This window comes from Perca flavescens, chromosome 19 (genome assembly GCF_004354835.1).
Source record: "Perca flavescens isolate YP-PL-M2 chromosome 19, PFLA_1.0, whole genome shotgun sequence".
Taxonomy (NCBI): domain Eukaryota; kingdom Metazoa; phylum Chordata; class Actinopteri; order Perciformes; family Percidae; genus Perca; species Perca flavescens.
The window spans coordinates 28,977,546-29,000,159 of NC_041349.1; the positions used below are offsets into that span (position 1 = coordinate 28,977,546).

The 22,614-nt window shown below is 41.9% G+C and overlaps 1 protein-coding gene across 2 annotated transcripts; it reads left to right on the top strand.

Annotated features, from left to right (window-relative positions):
- The first annotated feature begins 3,022 nt into the window (after window positions 1-3,022).
- cd99l2 (CD99 molecule-like 2) lies at window positions 3,023-16,350 on the top strand. 2 transcript variants are annotated; one of them, XM_028564188.1, is made up of 10 exons: window positions 3,023-3,256; window positions 5,509-5,559; window positions 6,007-6,063; window positions 7,783-7,911; window positions 9,544-9,624; window positions 12,023-12,091; window positions 12,177-12,227; window positions 12,325-12,444; window positions 14,950-15,015; window positions 16,248-16,350. In XM_028564188.1, the coding sequence occupies exons 1-10, from the start codon at window positions 3,070-3,072 to the stop codon at window positions 16,307-16,309; spliced, it is 873 nt and encodes a 290-aa protein (XP_028419989.1). In that variant the 5' UTR covers window positions 3,023-3,069; the 3' UTR covers window positions 16,310-16,350. The 2 variants fall into 2 exon arrangements, with proteins under 2 accessions (XP_028419989.1, XP_028419990.1); XM_028564189.1 differs by lacking the exon at window positions 9,544-9,624.
- Window positions 16,351-22,614: the final 6,264 nt, after the last annotated feature.

A 22,614-nucleotide genomic window follows, 5' to 3' on the forward strand; every position in this document is an offset into this window, starting at 1 on the left:
GACAAAAACCACGCCTACATGTAATATGATGGGCACGACAATCACTCAAGGCACTTTAATACACCTGCAATCCCAATGCATGCACTCTACTAATAGCATTAGCCAAGAGTAGGCTAAACAGCGGTGGCTAAAGTAAACTAGCCTACATTTAGGAAACTAATACTTACAATATAAGTTAAAGTATTCAAAGTAAAAGCAAAAAAAAAAGTGCTATGAGCATAAGTCATCATAAGTTGGAGCTATAGACTGAGACGTGATGGTTCCCAACATAGGGGTTGGGCCCCTCCAAAGGGTCACAAGATGAATCTGAGGGGTCGTGAGATGAATAATTGGGGCAGGAAGAAGAAAAACAAAGTTATGATACATAAATCTCTATTCATAAAACAAAACTTTTCTCTAATATATTATTTTTTTTTTAATTGATAATTTCACTAGTTATTTAAATGAAATAGTAACTACAGCCCTTTTCCGAGCGGTGGGATTTTTGCAGTTCCTAGAACATAACGTTCCTAGAACCCTTTTTTTTTTTTTTTCTCGTGTTCCGACTGGACTGGGGATTATTAAATTCCTCTGACCGCAGTTCCTGTAACTCTTTCAGCTCCTACTTCACGGCAGGGTCTTTCCCTTTTACACACAGGAACCCTTAGTGACCTATCAACATCTGAAACACAAACGGTAGGCTACATATTCTTCGCTGTTTGTTGCAATTGGCCTACGTATGCTAACTCATAAGACAAATATCACGCATTCAACCAGGCCAGCTAATTGTTAATGCTAGTTAAACTTACCCGTCGTTTTGTTTGCCTGTTGTGCTCTGCACTTCTATCTTCTTCCATCATATTAATTAGGATCATGTTACGCTGGAGCCTTCGTCTACTGTGTTTCTCTGTTAAGTATTCCAGCCTAGTCTTTAAACGCCGCCGTTCAAACTCCATTTATTCTTTATTGTATCGCTAAAGTCAAGTGACGACGCTATAAAGACACGTTGCCGTGCTTGCGTCACTCCCTTACCCCTCCTACCAGTTCCTATGGTCACTTGGCCAGTGCGAATGCAAATGGAAAATCCAGTTTTGGGGGAGAGTAGTTAGTAGAACTGTTTAGAAGTGGACTGTTCCTAGAACTACGTTCCTGTAACTACTTGGTCAGAAAGCGGCTTATAGCTGCAAAACAAATGTGTAGTAGCCTAGAGTAAAAAAATATTGTAGGCTACAATTTCCCTCTGAAATGGAGTAGAAGTATAAAGTAGCAGAAAATGGAAATAGTCAAGTAAAGTTATAACATCTCAAGTATCTTGAGTACAGTTTTTAAATACATATCGCTAGTTACTTTCCACCACTGATTGGCAGCAGAGCAGGCTATATAGGCTACAGTATAGCCAATATATAGTGCACTACACTAATGTTGCGTTCCAGGCAAGCCGTAACCTTTGTTTTCATAACCTTCTACTGTGAAAGTGCCCTGGAATGGCAGTCAAACCCGTAACTTACTACTCGTGAACTCGTCCCAGATCGTAGTACTCCCAGTCCCAATTTTTGACGTCACACACACATAAACAACAATGGTGACCCCTGTTGATGCTGTACAGACGCTGGTGATAAACGGTGAGAAATATAAATAAAAAGACATGAATAGGCAACGTAAAGTAATTCCGCACGTTGTAATCAAAACAATACACATACGATTGTGTACTACTACAGGTTATGTTTATTAAATGAAGCCCAAAATATGTTGCCGACTAGAAATCGCTAGTATCAGCTAGCGCTAGCTAACATCAACGGTAGGTAGCCGCTAGCTAACGCTAATGCTAGCTAGAAGGGTTTGTCGTGACTCTGCCTGGAACGCTACCAAGTCGTGAGTCGTGACTTTCTCTGCGCTCACCTAGTTTTTGTGACATCACAACTATTTTGGAAGCCAATCAGGGTCCAGTAGCCTATTCAATTTGTACAAATGTGATATAGAAACCTAAAGCCTCCAGTACTCACACATTATGATGCATTTGCATATCAATAGATTTCAGAGAGAGAAGTAGATGCTTTTGGTTAATGAATCTTAAAAAGAAAAGAAAAAAGAGGTAATTTACCTTTTTTTGTGGAAAAAACATATCACACACACTTACTCCAGTTTGTGCCTCTCAGGTTTTAGGATAGAATTGTGTCACAGAATCTAACCATCATTTTCTCTAAAATAAATTCTATAGTTATTAATTTTTTCAGCCAGATGGCTGGAAGAATATTTGAGGATTTTGGAAATAGGCCTACCTTAAGAACAACGGTAAACAACCTTCCTTTTTTTTTTAGAAAAACTGTGAGGGTTTCCTCTGTGACCAGAGTGCTAATATGAGGCCCACAAACTGGGACTCATTTATATTCAAAGGAAAGAGTGTTTTTACGTGTTAAACATGTCCGAGTTGAGGAGATAGGACTATTTAATTGCAGAACGTGATTGAAACTTCATATTTATTGTGTACAATTAAAATAGTTAAGGGTCATTTTAGTGTTGCTGATATTCTTCACTTTTACCGTTGCCAAAACCAAGTTACCAAGTCATTTTTTTTATTTGTTGTAGACAGTCAGCACAGACATACACGGTAAGATAATGAAGTATCCGACCGAACCAAAAAATAAAAAAGGGGAAGGGGGGAAGCAAGAGTGATCGCTCTCTTCTTTTAAAACAGTTTTAATAAGACAGTGGTCCATCAATTCAGAAGTTTATCCAAGTTGTGGGTTATGTCCTCCGTTCTTATATATCTATGCTCCGTTCTATAGAGCTCCGTCGCCTCCTTATTGAGTAGATGATTTTATTTTGAAAGGTGTGGCAAGAAGTGGCCCAGTGTGGGAGTGTCAGGAGTGATCGCTCTCTTCTTTTAAAACAGTTTTAATAAGACAGGGGTCCATCAATTCAGAAGTTTATCCAAGTTGTGGGTTATGTCCTCCGTTCTTATATATCTATGCTCCGTTCTATAGAGCTCCGTCGCCTCCTTATTGAGTATTAGAGGATTTTATTTTGAAAGGTGTGGCAAGAAGTGGCCCAGTGTGGGAGTGTCACTGGGTGCAATAGTGAACGCCTTGTATGCGGCTTTTCTGTGAGACGGCGCTGAACCGCAGGCTGCAGACAAACGGAACGTTATCAGGCCCGTTATTTAACCGCTGTATTACCACTTTGTACCGGCTGTTCGTGTGTTTGGAGACCGGAGTCATGGCTAACCGCTCCCTGTGGTCGCTCTGTCTGCTGCTGGCGCTGCTGCTGCCGCTGGAAGGTAAGGCTTTGTCCCGAAAACACCTCAGCGAATCCACATGTTCGCCTTTTGTGCCGCTGCCGCACTCTGATTCAAGGCCGAGTAACGGTCTACCGGCCTGGGAGCAGACGTTAAAGAGACAGAGAGCAGAAAGCCAATCATTAGCCTACATGTCCACTCACAAAACAACAAAAAAAATCTTTTATTATACATACACGCGTAATATACTTACTAACATTGTAGCTTCATTCGGTTTTTGTGGCTCCATTTGCTCCAGATATCAGGCTACTGATGCTGATGTTACCCGGCAGTAATATATTCAGTAATTACACATTAGTACATGATTCTATAGAGTTTGTCACAGCATGTGAAGTTATTTTAGCTATTAATATAATAACATATCTGTAGGCTATATCATTGAAATATAATGTTAGTTATTATGATCAAAGTGATGTGGCACCACCCACAGTATCCTGAGCTGCCTGCCTGTCTGGTTTGCAGCTGCACATGCCATGCTGACAATGAGGTCACTCTCAGTGCTGATTAGTATGGGAAGTTAGTCACTCAAAGGTGAATAATTTAAGTGCAAAATGATTTCATTCTGTATTATAGCACGTGTCCTCACGCCCCAAATTCTCTCCACCTCCACCTTATATATGATCAGCACCCAGACCACCAGGTGCAAGGCAGAGGGAGCCCGCTGACATTTGATTGCATCTTATTTGGATTGTTTCTTCCAAAGGGCTGCATGATATTCATAACCCACGGAAAAGCTGCAGTCAGAAAATGATTCCCCCAATCAGTGTGTTCGGCTAGTAAATGCTGTGCTATGAAGCTAATTATGCAAATGAGATGTAAATTATGTGAATTCATTTTGGCTCCCCAAGCCGGTGGGTTGGGTTTAGGCATACTGTTGAACATGCTTATGCCAGGTAGTTTAAGTATCATTTAAAAATAAATCTTAATCTTAATGTTAATATTAGAGTTAGTCGGGTTAGGTGAAGATTTGACGTTGCAGAGAATCGGATAGGGCTCCAACTAACAATTATTTTCCTAGTCGATTCATAGCTTAGTTATTTGGTCAATAAAAACGAAATGTCAGAAAATGGTGAAAAATGTTTTGGTGATGACACCATAAAATCAGAATTGATTCCGAGGGGCTTGACAGCAGAACAAGAAAAAAAGACCAGATTCCAAAAATAGATAGAGAAGGATAGAGCAGAGTGAAGGAACAATGACAGCAATTAGCTGGAGTGTATACTGTATACTTTATATTCTTGTATATTTGCCGTTTAATCTTGTCTTTCTTCATTAACACTGCTTACAATTATCTTTACATTTTTTGTCTGATGTATATCAATAGTATATATGTGGGTGTTCGCAAGGATATGGTACTGTATACGTTAAAGTCCTTTACTGCAGCTGCATGTTGAAACCTGGATATTGTGACACACACACACACACACACACACACACACACACACACACACACACACACACACACACACACACACACACACAAAACACACACACACACACACACACACACACACACAAACACACAAACACACACACACACACACCACGTGTTTGTTTGTCTCTGCTTTTGTTTCCTGTCTGGTAAATGATCTCTGTTCTGAAATTCAGACAACAAGAGCGGATTAGTGCCCCATGGGCCCAGTTTGGCACCAGGGCCGGGGGGGTTTTGTCTCTGTGTGAGCAGTAACACCCGCAGGACCGGGAACACTGATCACTGAAATGGTCGCACCTCTACAAATAAAAAAATAAAAAATGAAATCAAAGAGAGCAGTTTCCACATTCCTAAAGTTCGAGCCGGGCGATATGGAAAAAAAATCAAATATCACGATATTCTTTTACCCAAATACATTGGTGTGGCGATATTGTAGGGTTAACATTTCACAAAATGTTAACACAATGAGAGTTTTGACAAATAATCACCAGTAATGTGGATATAATGACTAAGTGGGAAAAGGCAAATAATAGAACAGCTAGAACAGTCTGGTAAGTTCAGAAAAGGACATCACTTTACTGTAATGCAGCCTTTAAAACCAGGAAAAGACAACACTTATGTCATATCACGATATTACGATATCCAAAATCTAAGACGATATCTAGTCTCATATCACGATATCGATATAATAACGAGATATTGCCCAGCCCTATTTGGGACTATCCTTTTGGGTTTCATGTGTCAGATTCAGTGTAACGTGTCTGCTTCCTCTGTCTGTCCCTGTGTCCTCCCTGGTCTGTAGTCCTGTCTCAGGACCTTGACCTGACCGTTGCTCTGGATAACGATGACGACCGTAAGTACAATAAAACTCCATTCACCCGTTTAAATGTTTAACGGAAAGTACCAAGCGATATATTTTGAAGTGCGGTTGTCTGAGCTAGCTGTTAGCTACAGTAGATGGTGGTCGGCACGCCCCCCCCCAGTTAGGTGCCATACCTTTTTGAACTTTAACAGCCACTGAATACTTAATATGGAAATATTTAACTTTGAAGACCATGTCTGATCTGAATTTATTTGTTCTGAAATCAACTCTTTGAAATTTAAAATATGGCAATTCTTGGTTTTACATAAAAACCTAAATGTCAGCATAAATAATCTCAATGGTCACAAATTCAGAAACCCCCGAGAGTTAGCTATGGACAATCATTTGATTAATCGCGATTAAATATTTTCAATTGAGTTGACAGCCCTAATCATTATACAGATATAGTTCATAATTCATCTTTCACTCTCACAACAGCGACCCCCCCACCAAAGCCAGCAAAGCCAGCCGAGCCTGCTGGAGGAACGGGAGGAGGTAAGAACCACAGCAGCTACTCCACACACTCATCATTTCATTCTATAATAATGATATCTTATGATGTAATACAACAGCATCTTAACCAGGATCATTTCTCCTGGTATGAACCACTGGAAACCAGTCAACCAAATGCTTTTATATGATTTGAGGAACAGTGGAGCAGGACTGCCGAAAAAAAAACCTGCGACAGTTATTTCAATTTTTGAGTTTTAAGTCCTCCCGCTGCAGCTCCCCTGTAGGGTTGGCTATTGTAGGATTCTCGTAGGGTACAGATTTGATCATTGGCAAATTATCAAAGATGTTTTATCAATAAAGTTATGAATATGGTTATTAATAACTTTATCAAATCGACAAACAATCAAAACGGGGCACCACCCTGCAAGTCAGAGACCAATAATCAAACTGTGGAACAGTCTCATTTCTGTGGTAATCCTTTAAAAAAGGAAATAAAGGAAGGGGTGAATCCAAGCACGGACCTGATCGACCAGCAATTATTACAACAAGTACAAAAATAATCACAAGCAACTGCTAATTAAGTATAATAAGATTTATTAACGTCACAATTATCAGTAGCTAATCAATAATCCTTCAATAATAAACTTATATATCTTTTACAATATCACAAACAAAACAAAGCAAAAACAAAGCAGCATGTGTCATGGACACGTGTGTGTGTGTGTGTGTGTGTGTGTGTGTGTGTGTGTGTGTGTGTGTGTGTGTGTGTGTGTGTGTGTGTGTGTGTGTGTGTGTGTGTGTGTGTGAGCAAAAGAGGAGGGGCGGTGTCAAAATGTAGTCCTAACACAAAAACCAAAATGGCTACTCCTGTGAGCTGCACAAAACTATTTAGCCTCAAGAGGGCGGTAGTGGCGCTCGTCAGCAGCCACGGAGAAACTTCCTCCAAAAAGGCAGAAAGGGGGAAGTTTAGTCGACTTTGAGAAGAAAAACGTTGTTTCCTTCTCACTGCAGATATGAAAACACTGGCGCGTTTTCAAGGATCCACCAAAATAAAATCCACTTTCTCCAGAAAATGGAAGTTCAGCACAAGCGCTTGTGAGCTCCCCTCAGCAACGGAGTTGCAATGGAAGACGAGGATTTTCCTAGGATCAGGCTTTTTATAGGTTAGGACCCCCTGCTGTGTTTATGGTCCCGCTGAACCAATAGGAAGACTCGAAACTCTTGAAAGGGTGAAGACTACAATCTTGTAGTTCTTTGACTTCCTGCCAGGTTTAACCAGACTTAAAATCAGGTTTAACCAGACTATTGGTCCCCAACACTATCATTTGGATTTTTACGATTCCGACGCCGAACCGGTACTTCAGATTCCTAAACCGATTCTTGAAAAACTGAAAAGTGACATCAAAGAAAGGCTTTTACATCCGTTTTGGTGAGCCCAGAGGGAAAATATGGCATTTTAAAAGTAGCCTACATTTACAGTAGCTAGCTAATGGTAGACTACAGAGAAAGTGTGGTATTTTTACGTCTATTTCTGAGCAACAGAGAGAAAGCATTTCAGTCAACACATTAAGTGGAACCGAAATGAGGAACCGAAATTTGCGTTCTAATCCGGTTCGCATAGGAACCGGTTCCATAGTGGAACTGGGTTTCGGTACCCAGCCCTAATCCCACAATGCATCTGTGGTGTAGCCAGACCTTACTCCACAGCGCTGTGGAGATCGGTCTGGCAATGCAAGACTAATAATTCAATGATGTGTGTAGGTTTTAATCTGGAGGATGCAGTCGATGTCGTCGGCACCACCACCACCACCACCACCAAAGCCCCACCCAAGGTTGTGCCGAAAGCCCCCACAGGTACCAAGGCCCCAGTCAAGCCCAAACCCAAGCCAGGTGAGAGACTGCAGCTTCCTCTGTGTTTATAGCCAGCGTTCCTCCTGAGGCCAGCACCTCAACTGCAGAGAGCACCAGGTCTTTATTACAAGCACTTTGCCTTTATTTCATATTCCCTGCTTTATATTACTTTGAGCTGTTTCTGTTTGAATTTGCGGTTAATCCAGATTCAACCCTTCTTCCCTTCTTGTTTGCCTGCAGTCTGGATCCTCTTCCTTTTATATGAGAACTGCTCTCACTCTCTAATTCATTTTAGTCATGAATTTCCATTTTGCTATATATATATTTTTTTAAATCAGGTGTTAAGCTACTGTCGCTGCACAGATATTTCACATGAAAAAGCCTCCTCAAATGGAATACCTCCCCTATTTCGTGGTAGGCTTTTAATGTGAAATATGTGCAGGAAGTGCAGAGTTTCATTGGCAGTAGCTAAACAGTGGTTGGAAAAAAGACAAAGCAGAAGCAGTGGGAATGCACATTATAGAACAATATGAATAAAATAAATTGAATACATGTACAGTATGCAACACATACAGCTCTATAAAGGGGTAACCATTTTTGAAATGAGTCCAAGATTGCTGCAGTCGGCAGCGGCGAAACAACCTGCAATGTAATGTTAATGAGCAATTGCGCACCTTTAGTTTGCATCCACTAAAAGAGCTATTATTATTATGCAAGTGTCTGACAACATTATGGAAAGGATCCCTACATAGATAGACCTTTTTGTTTAAACAGTAAGATCATTTTTGTTTAACAAGAAACAGCCCAAATTACCAAACTTACCAGACTCCCTTTAAATAAGCAGTAATTTTATCATCGTAAAACACTTCGCTGTTCATCTTTCCACTGTTCTAATCAATAAAGCAGTTGCTTATTCAATCACCACTCTGGTTTGGTTGGAATAAACCCTTAATTCATCCATTTACATGTGGCGATATGCTGTCTCTATACACGCTAAAAGTAATGATTATTTACATGGAGTCTGGTGGAGATATGCTGTCTCTATACACACTAACAGTCCTGATTATTTCCATGGAGTCTGGTGGGTTTGGCAATTTGCAGTTTCTGGTTAAACACAAAGGATCTTACTCTTTAACAGAAAGGTCTATCTCTGTAGGGATCCTTTCCATAATTTTGTCACACACTTAGAATAATAATCTGAGCCTGTCAGCGGCAAAAACAGAACTTTTAGTGGACGAAAATTGACGATGCACATTTGCCCCATAGCGTTACATTTCAGGTTGGATTGCAGCTGCCGGTTACAGCGTTCTCGCTCAATACTGGACTAATTTCAAAGATTTTTTTTCATATTAGTCAATTAGACACCAGTGCATGGGAAAATAGGGTCCAGGTTGAAGTACGAGCAGCCTGTTGCTAGGCGTAGCTCAGTTTGAACACCGTGTGGGAGTTGTGCTATAAATGATCGTTGAATTATTAAGGAGGTAACAGACACCTTATATCATACGTTAGCTTGCTCACATGTGACAGCATACATTACTCGAATGGTCTTTTGAATTTGAGTTGTTATTACCCTCTCAGTTTATATGTTATACTGTTATGTTGTTTTTTTAAAACTTTTTTTTGCCTTTTCATTTTGCAAAAACATTGACCCCGGAACTTCTGACTCTACAGCTGCTGATGACTTTGACCTGGCTGACGCCTTGGACCCCAACAATGACATTGGTGGCAAGGATAAGAACAAGGGGCAGGGAGGTGGGTGGGAGCGTCTCCCGCAGGATTAGCATTTGTTAGCTGTTAGTTTGCTATCACTCCCAAGATCATCATTTTAAAGGATTGCATGTGGAAGTAAAGCCGCTATGTGTAGAATATCACCACCTCAGATATGTCAGAATCTGGTGGACAGCTTATTACCATGCCAGCACCTATGACATCAGAGTAGTTTAATGATTAGATGCTCTAATCTAAACAGGTTCTACACATAGCTGCTTTAATAGATAGAAAGCCATAATAGGTGACGCACAGTATATTTAAGGCTGGGCATTTTAAATTAATTTGTTTGGTCGTTTGGTACCAGATTATAAAGAAGCATCGCCCTAATAAATATACTGCAGCCTATCCACTCATCTAGAGCTCAACAGTGACCGGCCACTTCATGAACTGCTCTGGTCCCGGAAGTGTTTTTCCCCGTTCAATATCTCCATTGACGTTTCAGAAAATGCTTTTATATATACAGTATATGTACAGAAACGATCCTAGGCTTCAGTGGTAGCAGCTCGCTCTAGCCGTTCGCGGGTACAGTAAACATTTCCATGGTAACGGCGAGCTCCACCAATCAGAGACGTCGCTGTTACACTTACGATTGTGGGAGGTGTAGTATTTCACCATAGGATCGCAAATTAGAAATGTTTTTATTAAAACAAGGTTGATTTCATACCGACCTCTGGCTTCTACAGGAGCAGAAACGTCACAGCTCGTGGTTAGGTCTACCTCGCATGGTTTAGACATCATTCTCTTCCGGAACCATTCTGTTGAGCTCTTTACACTGTGACCTCATACCTGTGTCTCCATTCAAGTTCTCCAACTCTCCCACACACACATCCTCAAATCGAGCAAAGTTATTTAGTGTCCAGAAATCATGCGGGAAAGTCTCCCAAAATTTGAATTAGTTTTGCAGTATTTGAAAAATAAGGATAAGCAGTTAATCTACGACTCTCCTCAGTCATTCGGACATTCCTGTAAAACTTGCCACAGCGCGTGCAGCTCATTAAAAGCAACCGAGACAGCGTTGCTGTGGCTCATCCATCGGGACAGCTGTCCCCACAGTCTGCTTGAATAAGCGCTCTGTTGTCGAGCTCTACAGAAGAACTAGATAACACTCCTCCAAGAGAGGCAACTCATTGTCTTCATCTGTTGCTCATCATCCCCTCCCTCCATGCTGATACAGTAACGCTGTCCCCCCCCACATGCTGTTTCTGCATTCTTTAAGTTTAACTGCTGAAGAACGAAATATGGTTTTATATTCTGATATATTCATTAAAACAGTTTCCATGTTTCATTCTCAGGTAATGCTTTATATTTCTCTCTATTTCTGTAATTAAATAACCTGTTGTGCGTAGATATCTAAAGTGATCTTGATTCTCTGAATGAAATGCATCATTATTTTTAATAGTGAAATGTTCCCTTATGTACAAGACTGCTGGGGATCAACCTTACAATATATAGTCACGTAGAGCGAGTATTAGAGCAAGATTGTAAAATCGGCTGATATATATGACATATATTATATATAGCTTATTGCAGATAGATCTGTACTGGTGGATATGTCTTAGTATGCATCTTGTTTAGAAAAGAAAACATCTAAATGTATTTATCTATCACTACCGGCCTCAAAAATCCAGTCCAATCAGTCGGACTATATTAAGTACAAATTTGGCATCATATGCAAGCTACTTTCAACTTAAAGGTGCACAAATCTTGTTCATATATACTGTACATGAGCAAAGCATTTCAAGTTACACAAAACATCAAATACCATTTGGAATCACGGATCACTGAAAACTAAGGCCAGTCATTTTCCGAATCCATTAGATTTCGATTGACAAGGTCCCGATTCGATTACATTTTGGTTTCGATATCAAATAGGTTAGGGAAATTTCAGTTACAATATCAATTTTGCCTGGATATAAAATAGATTCGTCGAGAACTGATGCTGTGAATTGTACAGGCAAAAATCCACCCTCAAATGTTTTTTGTTTTTTTTAATATTGCACCAGGTTAATGTTTACATTAAGAATCGAACCCCGAAAAGTTGGGTGATGGGTAATACGTCTATGTGGAAAAGGCATGTATTAAAAGATCAATTTCAGGATTTAATTAATCGAGATCAGATCACTCAAACAAAGATCGATTTTAATTGGAGAATCGATTATTCTAACCCAGCCCTACTGAAAACACAACAGAGCGAGAGGAACCAAATGGAGAGATGGTTTGTGCTGAACACTGACGGATCAATGACCCCCAGCTTAACAAATGAAGCTCTATGCAAATCCATAATTTAGAGTTTCCTTTGCCTTTAAGCAGCTTTCTTTAAGTTCATCATTTAGTGATTCCATCATTCAAGCGTGGTGATTATCTCCGACTCCTATTTCAGGTGGATTTACTGACAACGAACTGTTGGATGTCAGCAAAGATAATACCTACAAGCCTGATAAAGGCAAAGGTAATGTGTGCACCTTTATAGGAAATCCACGTAAAACTTGGTCTCTTAAGGAATTTAACCATGCTGTTATTCTGTGTTTCCACAGGTGGGCGTCCAAGCGGGGACGATCAAATTAACCAGTACGACGACAACAATGGTGGGTCTTCTTTGTCCCCAGTGTGTGTTTATGAATGCATGTCTGTCTGTTCGGCTGCCAGACTTTAGTGTGTATCTGTGTGCGTGTGTGTTTGCAGAGACCACGGCAGAAGTGGGCACCATTGCAGGGATCGCAAGTGCGGTTGCTATGGCGCTGGTGGGTGCAATCACCAGCTACATCTCCTACCAGAAGAAGAAGCTGTGCTTCAGTATACAACGTAAGGCTTTAGCACTCCAGTCATTAGAGTTGTCAGTCCCTCAGGACATTAACCTCGTCACTACTGTCCCTACTGTCACTACGGCTGCTGGTACGGCTGAAAACGACCGTACTAAAACTGGACCGTTTGAATGCCTTTATGTCGGCTTAAAGCTACATGTCCACTGTGGCGTTTTTTTTTGACGTAAGGGATCGTCCCGCTTCCCAGCATTGGACGCTTGATGGGTTTGCAACTAGCTGTTATCAATTTCTGACATGCTAAGAAAACAGGCTACACCTTCCTACAACCGCGATGACTACACCTGATTGGACGAACGCTTTACTCGTGGGCTGTCTGTTCCCGGATTTCAAACCAGACCAAAATGGCTAATAGTTCACCGAAATGTGTTCCTGAAAGCATTGAATGTGAGAAATCTGTCTTCAGTTTCGATCAACGGTCAGTTTAAAAAGACTTTTGGGAGTTTTCGAGAGATGAGGAGAGTCGAGCCGCCCCTGATTTGCATGAAGTAGCATGGATTCAACTTCATGCAAAAAAGGAGCGGGCAACTCGATGCTCTCTCTCGAAAGATGCCGCGATGCGACCAGAATGCATTGCCCGGCTGCTTACATAGACAACGAATGAGAAGCATGGAAATGATGCTGCTAGTGGACACGTACCATAAGTAGCAGCTGTTTTCAGTGATAAAGCAACTGTCTACTACCTGCTTAGTACCAAACTGCAGGGCAAGGCAGCTATATTTGGAAAGCACATTTTAGCAACAAGGCAATTCAAAGCGCTTTACATAAAACATTAGAAAGCAGTTAAAAACAATAAAAAAGATTAATTAAATACAATAGAAAATAAAAACAAGCTAAAATAGAATAAGAGTTATAGAATACTAGAATAGAAGTTACAGTGCCGTGTAGACAGAAAAGTCTTCAGCCTTGATGTAAAAGAACTGAGAGTTGCAGCAGACCTGAAGTTTTCTGGGAGTTTGTTCCAGATATGTGGAGGATAGAAACTGAACGCTTCTTCTCCGTCTTTAGTTGTGACTCTGGGGACAGAAAGCAGAGCTGACCCAGACCACCAGAGAGGTCTGAGTGGTTCAGCAGCAGATCAGAAATAAACTGTTCAGTGCTTTATAAACCAACAGTAGTAGACAGACAGTAAGCCAGTGTAAAGACCTCAGAACTGGAGTGATGGTCTCAGTGAGGACTTGAGCAGCAGCGTTCTGGATCAGCAGCAACTGTCCTAATGATTTTATTTAGGGAGACCTTTCTAAATCCTGCTAAGACATAAGTCCTTTAAAGGAACACGCCGACTTATTGGGAATTTAGCTTATTCACCGTGACCCCCAGAGTTAGACAAGTCGATACATACCCTTGTCATCTCTGTGCGTGCTGTAAGGCTGTCTGATGGTTCCAGCATTAGCTTAGCCCAGCACAGATCCTGCAGGTGAATGGTTCCAACTAGCCTACTGCTCCGAATTGTGACAAAAGTGACAAAATAACACCAACATGTTCCTATTTACATGTTGTTATTTGTATAGTCACAGCGTGTACAAAAAACAACATAACATGAGACACAGCCATCTTCTAGCAGTAAACAAACCGGGAACTATATTCTCAGACAAGCTTGCTGCGAGCATATCACTCCGCCCAAGTACTATATTCTTCCGCCTAGTTCCCGGTTTGTTTACAGTTAGAATAAGCTAAATTCCCAATAAGTTGGCGTCTTCCTTTAACCGTTGATATATTCTTAAGGTGATAGTAGGCTGACTTTGTAATTGTCTTAATGTGGCTTAATTATCATCAGTCCAAGATTTTTGACTTTGTCTGTGGTACATTGCCGATTGAAGCTGAGGGCTTACTTTTAATCATTCCTCTCAGGCTCCCAAACAACTACCTCAGTTTAATTTAATTGAAGTAACTTCTGGCACATCCAGTCGTTGATGTGTTCCAAAACTCAGTGTTAATATTTGACCAGAGTCCCCTGGCGATATGGTTATGTAAAGTTGTGTGTAATCTTTGTAATAATGGTAACTTATTTCTGTTGTTTTCCATAATCTGCGCCAGTGGAAGTATGTACATGTTAAACAGAAGAGGCCCCAGAATTGAGCCTTGGGGAACTCCACATGTCATATTTGTGTGTTAATGTGTAATTTACTAAGAGAAAAAATATTGGACAGCACTTTAGATGTTTCCTAGCACTTTAAATGTTTTCCTTTACACACTACTAAAGTCTTTACTAAGTTTTAATGCAACCTGATTTAGTAAACCACATTTGAAACTAGCTAGTAATTTAGGAAGGACTTCATTTAGACTTTATTCATTTATGAATAGCTGGTGCAACACAACCCTGTAGAGAACACCCAATTATTAGTTGTATAACTAGTAGTGAAATCATAGCAGCAGTAGATACAGTTGCAGTTAGTAACACTAGAAGCAGTAGTGGTAGTAGCAGTGGTCACAGCAGCGCAGTACTTGTATTTGTCGATGCTCACTAAATGTTGTTGTGTTGTGACAGAGAGCCTGAATACTGACATGGTGAAGGCTGAGAACCCTGAGGCTGTGGTGGCAACAGAACCACAAGGTAAACACATCTCTACCGCACTCCACTCTCATTAGGTACAACTTTTATTTTATTGATCGGGAAAGGGAAACTCGGTAACATCTATTGTGCACTCTTTTCCAGTCTCGGCTATTACTATAAAAGCCCTAATATAAAACAATAGATGCTAGCGTGGCACGCCCTCATACTCTGTTTCTGACTGGCTAGTAGTCCTTACCTAGGCACTGAGCATGTGCAACTCCCAACAAAGATGGAACAGAAGTGTGATGCCTCAGTCTGTAGCAAAAAATAGAGTGAGTAACAGAGTGTAGTAAAACAGAGAGCTCAACACACAGGGTGAAAAGAGGAGCTGTAGCAATGTGCAGTACAACAACAATATGGTGTTTTTTGAAGATTAAACCATGTAAACCTATTCTGGTACAACCTCTAAATACAATTATGAACCTGAAGATGAGCATAATAAGAGCACTTTAAGTACCAGAGGGCACCTATGACCACATGCGTGCGCTTAAGTTGTAGCTCATTTCGAAAGTTATGTAACCACTGTTCCTACGTTGGAAAGTTTACGCACGTTAGTCAACTATAACTGTAAAATGAAAGGATGTTTTGCTGCCTTGTCATCTTTACTAGTTAACAGTTAGCTATAGACAAGAGAAAAAAATCTTTAAATCACCATGCCGCTCAAAGGCCACAGCTGGCAGCTGCCGGCAACTTTTAAGGTGGAATGTTTTCTTGCATGTTACTCAATGCATGAATTGATGTCAGGAATCAATCAACACACCTTAAATGTCAATATGACAACTTTGACCACTGAATCTGTTTTGTATTGTCTCTCTTGCATGATATATGCTTCAGTGATGATTGGAAATATTGGAAGAATATTCAATTTCATCCGGAGTATGCAAACTTTCAATGTTCTATTTCCTCACTTGGAGTGAAAAAGTGGCGGGTGCGCTCCGGCAGCATACACCCCTGGGTGTAAAACTGTCACTCTGGCAGCCTGCCGGCAGCTGTCAGCCAAGCACAGACAGGGACATACCCCTCTCCAGCTGGCGGAGATGATAAAGCAGACCTTTTTTTTTCTTCCCTTTTTTAATAATGAGAAAGTATTAACTATACATTTAAATAACACTGTCAAAACACTCACTGCGTGCTTCCGTGAAGATGCCGTCGGATGTCTCTTGTCATTTGTAACAGCTGATCGAGATGATGTGTGTATAAACCCCTGTCTGTTTTTTATTCTGCCTCTGCAGTCCAACAGACTCTGCTGGAGCCACCCAACGCTGAGCCTCCCACTGAAGAGAATGCTGTGTAACACACACACACACACACACACACACACACACACACACACACACACACACACACACACACACACACACACACACACACACACACACACACACACACACGAGCGCCTACAGGATAGACTGTCTATTGTAGCATGTCCTTGTTGATCCTGCAGCTCTGTGCTGTGAAGGTTGGGATTTGTAGTCCTTCTACGCTGAATGTGAACACAGATTTTTCTTTTTTTAATTCTATGCTGTAAACATGGCCGACAGTGTATCGAACCTTGCCAAATGTATGTGTATATAGTAAGTTATTATTCACGGTTTAAACACCACTGACAATGTTTTTTACAGTTATCCAGCCTTCAGCATGTTCTCTGTGATTCCTCCGCTGGGAGCTGGAGCTGCAGTTTGTAGCATTTTGCTGAGCTCCAGACACACAGGGGTGTTGAAATGCTGAAAAAGTAAATACAAAAAAAATGATTGATCTCATTATACATTGGAGAAAGAAACTCCTCTGGGTGTGTGTCGAGCTTCTCTAAATTCACAGGGAGTCAGTCATTGTTCAGTGGACTGGATTTAAGGTGGATAAGTTTCCTGATTGATTGAGTTTTGGCTAGCACTTTACATGAAGGTATCTACATAAGAGTGACATGACACTGTCATGAACACATGACACTGTCATGAACCCTAACCCTAACCCTAACTCTAACTTGTCATGACAAAACAATGCCACTTAATGACAGAAGCGCTATGTCGTAAACGTTTATGACTTGTTTATAATGTTCATGACCGTGTCATGTCACTCTTACGTAGATACCTTCAAGTAAAGTGTAACCGAGTTTTGTCAGGGAATTCCAGCTGAACTTCACGTGAACCAGGTAGCGCCGCGATACACGCCCAGTGTTTCTCCTCCTTTTACATATTTTTTTTTTTTGACAAATCAAAGTTGTGTTTCAGCAATCAGCAACAGGGCCTGAAATTAGCACCCGACCGCGCGACAAAATGCGGGTGAATTTTGCCACTGGCGGGTGAAACTGCCAATCTACCTGCCTCGTTTGCGGGTAGCCAATGGAAATTTTTTTTGCCACTATTTTCTTTCACATTTGAACCAAGTCCCCCATTTCCTTGGATTTGAGCTCAAATGTGTATTCTTAACAAGTTCAGGAGCTAACTTCAGGCCCTGATCAGCAATATCTCATATCCTGACTTTGAATGGAACACAGCAGTTTTGACACATAACTGATTATCAGGTCTCTACGATACTACTTGTTGATGCACAATGATGGAATGTGGTCCAGAATCCGTGACTTGGAGTTGTGTCTTTGCTCACCACAGAGGAGTAGACAGTTATTGGAGAACATTTAACAAGATTCCACAGATTTCTATTCAAAGCCTTGTAGCAACTGATTATGTAATCGCCCGTAAAGAGTGGTGATAGAATGTGTATTACTGTCAGATAAGGTAGTCAACCAGTTTATGTTAAGGCTCAAGCTCGTACTCCTAGAACTCAAGTTACACCATGTAACCATGATGTTCACTCACATCTCTTATTCCTACAACATGTGACTTTTTTTAATTTATTACATTTTCAATTTACTATATTGTCGTATCGAGGGGATAATCCGTGCACGTTTACATGCACACAATATTGTGTTTGCCCTTATTCTGAAAAAGACAATATTCAGCTGTTTACATGGCGACCGCAGCCCTGCAAACTGTCGGCTACTTGGTTTGTGTCCAAAAACCATAGCAACGCACAGACCTGACCGTAAGCCGTAAACTGTCCCAAACTGCAGTAAAAACCCAGATTGAGACGCAGATTCCGAATACCCTGTATACATGTCCAAAGAATGTCTCTAAAACCTGAATAATCCCGCATTATCCCACACGTCTTAATCGGAAAATACTATATTAGGTCAAAGGCCTTTTTCGGTAATATCCAAACGAAATATGCTTGTTTACATGACCTGCATCAAATTTGGAATATTGTCATATTTGGGATAATAGTGGACTAGCGGTGTGCATGTAAACGTACTCTGTGATTATGATGATAATGCTATCTATAATCATTATTAGGTGAAGTTTCCCAGGATGTTTAATTACATTTTGACCCACTTGGTACACGTGTTGCTCTTAAAGGGGCTCCACTGTTAGCTGGTAGAGTCCATTAGTGGGACACACCTCGTATACTGGACTTACCGCAGGCAGCCACTGTTTACATCGTCAGTTGCGCCTCATGTTGTCTATCTTGATGTATAAAGTTGCCTTATTCATAATTGGATCTTTTTGCAGTGGGGGGGGGGGGGGAATAAGGCGTCCAAACATTTCTGTCTACTTACAACCTGTGACTTTTTATAGTGTAAATAGTCTGTTTTTTTTCCAACTAGCCTTTTAATGAAAAACGCCTAATGACGGGAGCATGGCTTGGTGTTCCGAAGATGGTGACGTAATTGTGATGCAAAACGGCCAAAAGTTAAGTCAGAGGAAGAAAAATACAAATTGAGTTCAAAAGAACGGGTCAGATTGAGCCCAAGGACTCACCATACTTGTAGCATAAAAGTGATGCTAGCTAAATCAGTTCCACTGCAGTTAGAGCTTAAAAATGCACAGCGTGTAATTCTCGGCCTCTGTTCGTTTCCTCCAGCGGGAAGCTATTTGGAAAAAAAGAGAGAACCTGAGCACTTTGTTTCCCGGAAAAAAAAAAAAAAAAAGCAGGCTGTGCCGCGGCTCGTGGCCAGGCGGAAACGTGTGACTTGTGACTTTTGTTGAAGATACAATTGCTATATTAAGAAGCTAATATTGTTTATACCATGTTTTATCGTGTTAGCAGTGAGGTGCCAGTGTGTGCAGCAGAACTCTCGAGTTGGTCTTTATCCCACGGTGGCCATTTTTAAATTCACGTTAGCATTACGTCACCACAGAGGCTAGCGAGATTTCTGATACCGTAGAGCAGGCCGCTATAGGCCCAAGCATACACCGATGACAAATAACCATTTCAAGGAATCCTCGTGGCGTTGTCCTGTTATTACGAAACGCAACGTATGTATCCTCGAGGCCTAAAAAAATATGATAGATGCATTTTGTTTCTTATAAAGCATAAGCTAGCTATGCTAGTGGGATAGCATGAAACCGTTAGCAAGAATGTGAAGCACGTCATCAGCATGCACAAAGTACTAACAAAACAGGGACACGCATTTTTAAAACCTGTGGCCCGTACACCGTGGCACTAAAAACTCCACTGGACACCCTGAACCACCTGAATACTCTCCTCATGCAGCGGCCTCGTATGATATCGTATGAAAAGGTTATGCACAAGAATTGGTATGATATCCTACGAAATTAGGCAACCGCCGGCAGGTCACGTGAGGACCGGCCACATGACCGTTAGGTTTAGCGGTCTTTACAGCTACATTTAGCCCTAGGAAAGGCTCCTGAGGGCCAGGTACCGTCACCGCGAGGTTAGGGGCCACTACAGTTGAGTTTGGCCGGCAAAAGTGAGCGTCACGCGCTGGCGACAGTTAAGTTTAGACACCAAAAATGGACCGTTTAAGATTAGTAAGTAAGTAAGTAAAGTTTATTTCTAAACACAGCTTAAGCTGACCAAAGTGCTGTATGGGATACATAGGAATTACAGAGCATTGTAGCTATATGTACGAAAGAGGTTAACACGGGATGAGATATTATATAATTCTATACACATTATGTTGAAATGATTTTGTAAATTGATCTACAGGATCTGGAAAGGGATGTCAGACGCAGTTAGAACTTTTTTTTATTTTATTTTTTTATTTTAAGGCGTCCAGAAGCCTTTAGTAGACTTGGAAATGGCCACCGTGGAACAAGATTTAACAGGAGTGGAAACAGCGAGGTAGAGAGGGAGTTTGTATCAGTTGGCACAAAGACGATACTGGACGAGATGATATGCATTTAAAAAAAAAAAAAAAAATTAGAAGTCTGCTTTAGCTTGCGTAGATGAAGTTAGCAGCAGTAGTTAGCTTTAGAGCCTTGAATAGTGTCCTTACGAGTGCTTTTGGAAAGTTGTGATGGTTGTACATATTAGCGTGAGCAGTTCTGTGTTTGTACTTTTACTGTAGCCCTGTGTACGAGCTTGTTTAATGCTCCATATTATATACATACATATAAATATACTCTTTAGTGTGTGTGTGTGTGTGTGTGAGTTTTCACTCTTCGCCTGCTCTTTTTACACTTTGTACCCGACTTTCTTAATAACTTAGCTTCACTTTTTGTAGATAGTTAGGGCTTCCCTGTTCTGTACTGCCAACGGTTTGTCTAATGCCTGAAGAGGTCTCGAACGAACGAACGAGACCTGCGCTGCATCTGAAATCACTTCACCGTTTTCTATCCTGTCCGATATTTAGTCCGTCTGTCGTTTTTATAGCGCTGCTCGGGATCTCTGCCGGGGATCTGTGGAAGCCTTACGTAGTGGACTTAAATGATCCCGCAGTGTTAGAGTGACCTAGAAGGGCTCTCGGAGAGCGCAGAGCTCTGACGAGGCCACGCCCTTTCTCGCGGTGTCCACAAAAATATCGTTTTGGTGTCCGTCCCGTGATTGGGAATCCGCTCCGAAACTTGAATGGGTTCTCCCTCGACCCATGCTACACCCTTCCACACCGCGTCATGATAATCGGGCCAGTTTTTCCATAATCCTGCTGACCCGTAATAACGCCACGTTCACGTCGTGGGTACGATTTACAACTCGGGAACGTTTACTTTTATCAGACGAGAAACCAGCCGTGGTGAGGGTTATTGAACGCTATCCGTTACGCTGTTTGGCGTGAAGGCGTCTTAGTTTGATTTGCTCCTCCATGTCCCCCCCAGTCGCAATTCTGACTCCAGGCTCTTTGCGCCATTCTTGCATCGCCGCAATTCTATCATTTCAGCTAGTGACCCGCGCACGCCGCGTGCATTATCGACCCCACCGCTTCTCTTGGCAAGACACGCCCCCGGGACCTCATAGCGCCTCGCGGAGGGCTTGAGTTGCTACTCGCCACGCAGCACATGGGAGGAGTCCAGGGACCATCAAACACGTGCAATCCACGGCAACGCACGGCTTGCGCGTCCAAACGGGTTAACGGTTGGACGGTTAATCGCGAACCTATTGGCTAGGTGTCCATGGCGGCGTGTTCAGGTCCTACTCCCTGACCAATGGGGCTGTCCTAACTCTAACCACCCAGCTGCTACGCAGGGCGTGTCTTGCCGATAAAAGCATCGGGGTCCATAATAACGCACGCATGGGCACGGCTCCCTGGTGGTGATTGGCGCGTCGGTCTTTGGTACCCAACGAGCCAATTCTTTTACTTTTTAAAAACACACGGAGCCAGTGTACTTTCTTAAGACGTTAAAAACACAGAAGCTAGAGGTGACGTGAACGTGGTGATGTGAACGTGGCGCAAGCAGCGATCGGCGGCGACCTGAGTGGCGTCCGGCAGAGCGGTCCCTATCTACACCGAGGCGAACGCGTGAAGGATTTCCCGCCGAGGCGGTGTGTGTTGTGTGAGCGGTAAACGGCGGTCGTGGTGTGTTATATCTGACAGGATGCAGCAGCACAGTCCTACATGGATACCACACCCTGGTCTCCTCCATGTTGCGCCCTTTGTGTCCCTCGTTCTCTTGGGGGGGGGGTGATAAGTAAGTGATCTGTTCACCTTAATATGTTCACCTTGTACGACACATGCATGGACGCCCATGTCAGCTGTAATTCAAAATGGTGCTTCTCTCTTTGCCTTATACCCTAACACAGTCCCACAGGGACGCGCCACAGTATTCATCTAACACTCCGTAGCTGCAGCCCAAGCGAGAGCAAACAGCCCCCAGCTCCTTTGGGTGGTTACCTCGGATGAACGGCGGCGGCAGCACCCGAAGGACCTGGATAGGCGCCGGTGTTTGGTCGCGCTCTCCGGCTGCACAGAGCCCGAGCCTCACAGCGAGCAAACACTGAATAACAACCCTTTTTCCGTTCACTGAATGTATCGAATGTCTTAACGTCACGTAGCAAAAAAAAACCTTTTGGCCTGTAGCAAAACTACAAATTCACCAAAGATGTAGCGTTGTGATTGGCTTTGCCTTTATGTATCGGGCTTGAATGAAAAAGGTGTTTTTTATTAAAATAATGGTGAAGGAAAGGGATTGAATCGAACAGATTCTAAAAATTTGAATTGGTCGGATGGTTGGATGAAGGCTCGATGGATCCGAGTGACGAGGACAGATCCGCCCGATATCTTACAAATAACGTGTAACGAGGTGTGCGATGCTCACTTAGAAAACACAATGTGTGAATGACGCCGTTGTTTTTTCGGCACTGTGGGTG